The 5,680-nt window shown below is 33.8% G+C and overlaps 1 protein-coding gene across 1 annotated transcript; it reads right to left on the bottom strand.

Moving 5' to 3' along the window:
- Positions 1-3,363: 3,363 nt before the first annotated feature.
- Positions 3,364-5,458, bottom strand: LOC125867619 (probable galacturonosyltransferase-like 3). The gene is made up of 2 exons (XM_049548176.1): positions 4,598-5,458; positions 3,364-4,217 (listed from the first exon to the last, which is right to left on the bottom strand). Exons 1-2 carry the CDS (start codon positions 5,374-5,376, stop codon positions 3,941-3,943), a joined length of 1,056 nt encoding a protein of 351 aa, XP_049404133.1. The 5' UTR covers positions 5,377-5,458; the 3' UTR covers positions 3,364-3,940.
- Between the last annotated feature and the right edge of the window lie 222 nt (positions 5,459-5,680).

Below are 5,680 nucleotides of genomic sequence, written 5' to 3'. Positions count from 1 at the left end.
AATCATTCTCAACGAGTCCATCAGAAATGATTTCGGTGTTTTCATTAGGTCCGAATAAATACGGTACTNCGTAAAGATATTTGAAATATATCTGCATAAGTAGATCAAGTAACTTTTGTACAAATTTCTAAGACTTCTAATTAGGTAGCTCATAGCTTAGCTAAATTTTCGATTTTCGTTGGTTTTTCATTTTATTTTATTTTATTTTTGGAAAATGAATCCAATTACATTTAAGTCCATAAACAAAATTGGCCCAAAGGGTCAGTCTTGTAGTAAGAGCCCAAGTTTTTCCCAGCACCTAGAACAGGCCAAACTTTTGGGCCAACAAAAATGGTCCATTTATCTGTTTTGTATGTCTATGGACAACAATGAATCCCTGAGGATCTTTTGAAAATAATCTCTCTACCTCTACGAGGTAAGGGTACGATCTGTATACATTCTATCTTCTCCATATCCCACCTATGATATTTCACTGAGTATGTTGTTGTTGTTATCGAACTTGGGAACACAATAACTCAACGAGTTCAAGAGAAGATACACATAAGAATAAATAGTTGCTTAGGTTGAGAATTGGGCCAAAAAAGCCCATATCACCACAGCATGCCCCAAATTGTTCAGAGAAATGTACCAAATGACAATCCTATAACCACTTTTAGAATCATTCTCAACGAGTCCATCAGAAATGATTTCGCTATTTTCATTAGGTCTGAATAATGACGGTACTTGAAAGATATTTATTATTGGGCAAATTACAAAAATCACATACTTCTAAAGTAAAATTACAATCTATCCCTTAAAAGTTTATAATTACAGAAATCCCTCAAACGAATACAATAATATAAGCGCGAGATACATTAATCGTTAAGTAAGATACATTACATTTTATACATGATACACTAATCTGATGCGCGATATACACTAATCTAATGCGCAAGATACACTAATCTGATGCGCAAAAATGAGGGATTTTGGAGATTTGTAAAACTTAGGGGATAATGGTAATAAGTAAACTAAAAGGTGAGATTTCTGTAATTTTTCCTTTATTATATACAAGATATCTATCATTTGCAAGATACAAGGTATTCAGGGAAAGCATAGGAAAATCTCAGTGTAAACCACAAATGGTAATGGAGAGAAATTGGGCCACCAAAAGCCCATTCACCTCAGCAAGCCCAAAATTGCTTCAAGAAGAGTACCAAATAGTAATACCATTCCTATTGTTTTCAGTGGAAGCATAGGAAAAAGGATACCTATTCAAATAAGTAGTCGATTCACTGTTTTACTTTTTCTAGTCGATATATATAAAGTATACATCGTATATGAATTACGCTTATATTATACTTATAGTAAATATCCACCGGCTATGTTTAATTTAAACAACTAGATAAGTGACTATTTAGGTTAATTTTTATTCTATACGGACCACAAAGGGGTGTAAAATGAAATTGGACCAACAGTTGAGTTCTGGAGATGGTAGAGTGTACATAGAAATTATCTCTATCATGAGAGATACAAAGATTACTTTCCGATAGATCCTCGATTCAAGAAAAAGCATAACAAAGGCCTATTTCATCACACAAAAAAACTCATACTTGTTAACATGTGTCAATCTCATCATTGTTTCATTCGGTGCCTTTTACTTCTTCTCTTCTCTTTTTTTTTGTGGATTCACTTTCCTACTTTTCCCAAATCAAAATACTGGAAGATGTGCTTTTGTTTCCAGCTTTTTCATCTAGACATTGCTTGGATTAAGTATTTGATATCCATTAGATTGGTTAGCTTTAAAATAGAAAACATCCATATTTGTTAAGATATAACTTTATAGAAAAAGATTGAAGAAAATATTGCTTTAACTTTATTCTCAAGTATATAAGTTTACATAACATATTCCTTAGAATCAAAAAAAAGTCTTGAAATTATGAATAACTTAGCCACTAATAACTGAGGAAGTATTACATACCCATAAAAGAAAGGAAAAATTACTTTGTGTGTATTCTCGGAAAGTAACAAGAAATTTCATTAACAACTCACTGTTTTGATCCTTATTTGTTTAGCTAATGAGATATGAGATGACAATTTGCAGAATCAAATTAACTAAAATTAGTCCACAAACCATTTTATACCAGTAAAATATAGCTAGTGGGATTAGCTATTCTAAATAGGGTTGATAAAAGCTAGTTTCATGAAATATTCAATATAGGTATATCATCATCTGTCTTCTTCGTAATAATAGTGATTGATAATTATGAGAGATAATAACTCAAATTTCTCTAAAAATAAAAAATATTATTTAAATTTCTTTCATATTGTTAAGCGTTAATGAATAATATTGTCAATACTTGTGTTAGTGAGGTTGGATCTAGGGAGCAAGTCGAGGGGTATATGAATTGATGTTAGCCAAAGTTATCTCAAGGTTACATTGCTTAATCATTAAGCATTATGTAGGATTATCAATAGCAAAAAACAAAGAATATTATTTAGCTAAGTGGAAATACGATGTTGGCTTTAAAAACCTTGTATAATTACCAAAAAGGTTCTCCACTTTTTAGTTTATTTTAATATGTTTTAAAGAAAACTTTGCTTAATTAGGAAGTTATTCCCTAGAGTTCAAATCACAACCTTATTTGCTTTAAAATTAGAAGTAAAAGTCCTAACATTAGTTAGGCCTCTATGGAGTTGATCAATTTTTATGGTGAATACCATCATAATAAAAGGGTAGTCTGGTCTGATGCACTAAAGCTCTTGTTATGCGTAGAATTTAGAGGGATAAAAATTGAATTATAAGGGTCGTTTATACATGAGCTTACACTATTTTTGCGAAAAGTTATTCTAACGACTTATACCTCTAATCGTTGATACATGATAGTAATATTACCCCTTTCAATACCCTAATTGTAACTTCTAAAACAAGAATAACTATCCAAATACAATTCATTTTAGTTTTTCCCATAGATTATTTTTTTGAATGGCGTATGCCCCTATCCTATTTCCCCACAAACTAGGATGTATATATAAAAGAAAAAAGAAGCCAAGGAGAGATTACTTAAAAGAACTTGTTTATCAAATTGATGCATTATTTCAATTTCAAACTTAAAATATGAAATATAAAATGTGAAAAATAAGTTTTAGGAGTTTTTTGCACAGGCCTTTAATTATGTTCTCATATTGACAAGAGATAGTTGCTCGAATGGTAAGTACCCTCACTTCCAACTGAAAGGCTGTGAGTTCAAGTTTTCAAGTGAGCAAAAAAAGGTGAGAGCAATTCAACAAGTGGAATTTGAAAATAATGTGTACGCAGATTTTATGAAGTTAAAACGATTGTTTAAGTAACAATATATAGATCCTCTTTTTAAAAAAGATGCTTCAAAATTATGGACTATCAATATGAGATAAAAAGCAATTCAATCAAAGAGTATCAAACAACATTTTTTTTTTAATGATTTATGAATGACATCCCAAAGGGAAAAAAGAAGGCAAATAATTGAAGTAGGACACAAAAGTGCATATAAAATCATCCAAACAACAAAAATAAAAATCTATGCAACACAAAGTATCTTCCCATAATCCAACTACTTCCTTCCAAAAATCTATTATCAAAATCCCATCCACCAATCACCAATTTCCACGTCACCCCCATGACCCCACACTTTTGGTAAATCCACCATCACCTCAATCCAACGGTTAAAATTCTCTTTAACCCCACCAATAACATAGATGAACTTTTTCTCCTCAAAATCCCAAAACTACCCTTCCTCCTACACCACCCTATCCTACACACTTATGTCCTCTTTCGTCTTTTTACAAACTCAGTTTCACTATCACCAGCTCACTCTTAACAATTATTCACACTACCATCAAATGTCGTAATCAAAGATCTCCAGTTCGATTCATCATGTCTAACAAAGAAGTGTTTAATCAAATATCTTGAGTTCGACTCCCCTCAGCTATCCGAAAACAACGATTGATGTCGGAACAAATCGTATGGTGCCCATAAACTATCCAATGGACATGGCTTCTTTGAGTCTAATCTTAGCCATGGCTTCCCTTTTCCACTCCAATGTAACAAGCTTACTGGCCCTGGATGTAAATCCCTACATTGCCCTTCAAGATTATCACCACCAAGCCCATGTTGGTTCCATCTATGCTCCACTTGCTTTACATTTCCGGCGAAAACCAATAGAAACGGTGGCAATGAACCTAGTTCGTAGATTCTGTACCTGTTAAAAATATAATCAAGTAAATAAACGTGTAATATATGTCCTAATGTATAATTACATATAGGAGGTAAGATTCGAGTTTGATAATCACTCTATTGAACATTCGAGTTTCCCCATCACTCATTTGACTTAATATTGACAAATATACAAGCCCGAAATTCAAGTTTCAATAACACCCTTTAACATGTTAGACACAAAATACAATATTTTCTACGTCAAGTTAAAATTGAAATCTTTGTTACTCGAACTCTTAAGTACAACAACATTTATAAAGGTTCGAATAATATTGGCTATATTAACAAACAAAATCATTGATAGACTAATACTACTAATAGTTAAAAGGGCGTGAATTTAGATTAGTCGAGAAAAAAAGAAATTACCTTTTTTGAACTCTCATCCAGTGTTCAAGTTTTTGTGTATAGTCATCATTTCGCCATTTCTGCAAATCGATAACCATAACTCCGGTGTTGAAATAACACGGAGTTCGATTCTCGAATGTGTTCGGGAAAATTGGGTGAAACCAAAATTTGTGTGTAAAATAGTGAGTAAAATTAGCATGACAGTATTCTGGGGCACCTAAAACCCGATCGTTGAGCTCAATGTTCCAGAGTTTATCGACGTCGTCGACGACAATGAGGTCGGAATCGAGGTAAATAATCCGGTTAACGGTGGCCGGAAGTAAGTCGGCGAGGTAAATCCGAGCGTAATTTAAGGGTTGATCAAGTGCACGGCGGATCGAGGAGGAGATTAAGTGACGGACTAAATTAGGGTTAAAGTTGTAGAGGTTGAAATTGAGGTAAGGGAAAGTTGAGGTGATAGTTTTGTTGAGGTGATTGAAGTGTCGGTGAACGGCGAGGAAGTGGAAGAAGGTGTTTTCCGGGCAAGTAGAGTGTTGTAGAACGGAAAGTACGCCGGCGATTGAGCCGCGGAGGTAAGGGGAGGAGTAATCGAGAGTCATTGCGATGTGGATAGTTGATGGATCGTAGGGGTTTTTAGGCCATTTTGAAATTGGGCAATTTTTACCGTTGCGGAATGCTGGAGCTTCCCGGAATTTGGGGGTGTCGGTGGTGGTGGCGGTGGTCGGAGAAGGAAGGGGGAGGAGAATGAGGAGGAAAAGGAGGAGGAGGACGGTGGTGATGATACGATTTTCCGGCGGCATATCGACGGGGATGGCCGGAGAAATGAGAGAATAAAAGTCTAAAAAGGGATTTTATTTTATTTTTTGCTTTAGGACAGTGAAGGAAGAAGAAATAAATATTTAGGTAAAGTGACCGTTGAGCCCATTGTATTAATTTGAGTAAATATCTTCATTTATTACAATTATCGGTTTCAATTTATTTGTTTTATTTTTTATATCGTTGTAAAAACCATATATTATTATCACCGTTTCAATTTGCTTACCATTTTTCAAAAAATGATGTGTTTTCTTTCTTTGTAGCTCTTTAAATTCAACTTGTCACGTA

This window comes from Solanum stenotomum, chromosome 6, assembly GCF_019186545.1.
Source record: "Solanum stenotomum isolate F172 chromosome 6, ASM1918654v1, whole genome shotgun sequence".
Lineage (NCBI taxonomy): Eukaryota > Viridiplantae > Streptophyta > Magnoliopsida > Solanales > Solanaceae > Solanum > Solanum stenotomum.
The sequence above is the reverse complement of the archived record's forward strand: the minus strand, read 5'-3'. Positions and strand labels throughout refer to the sequence as shown.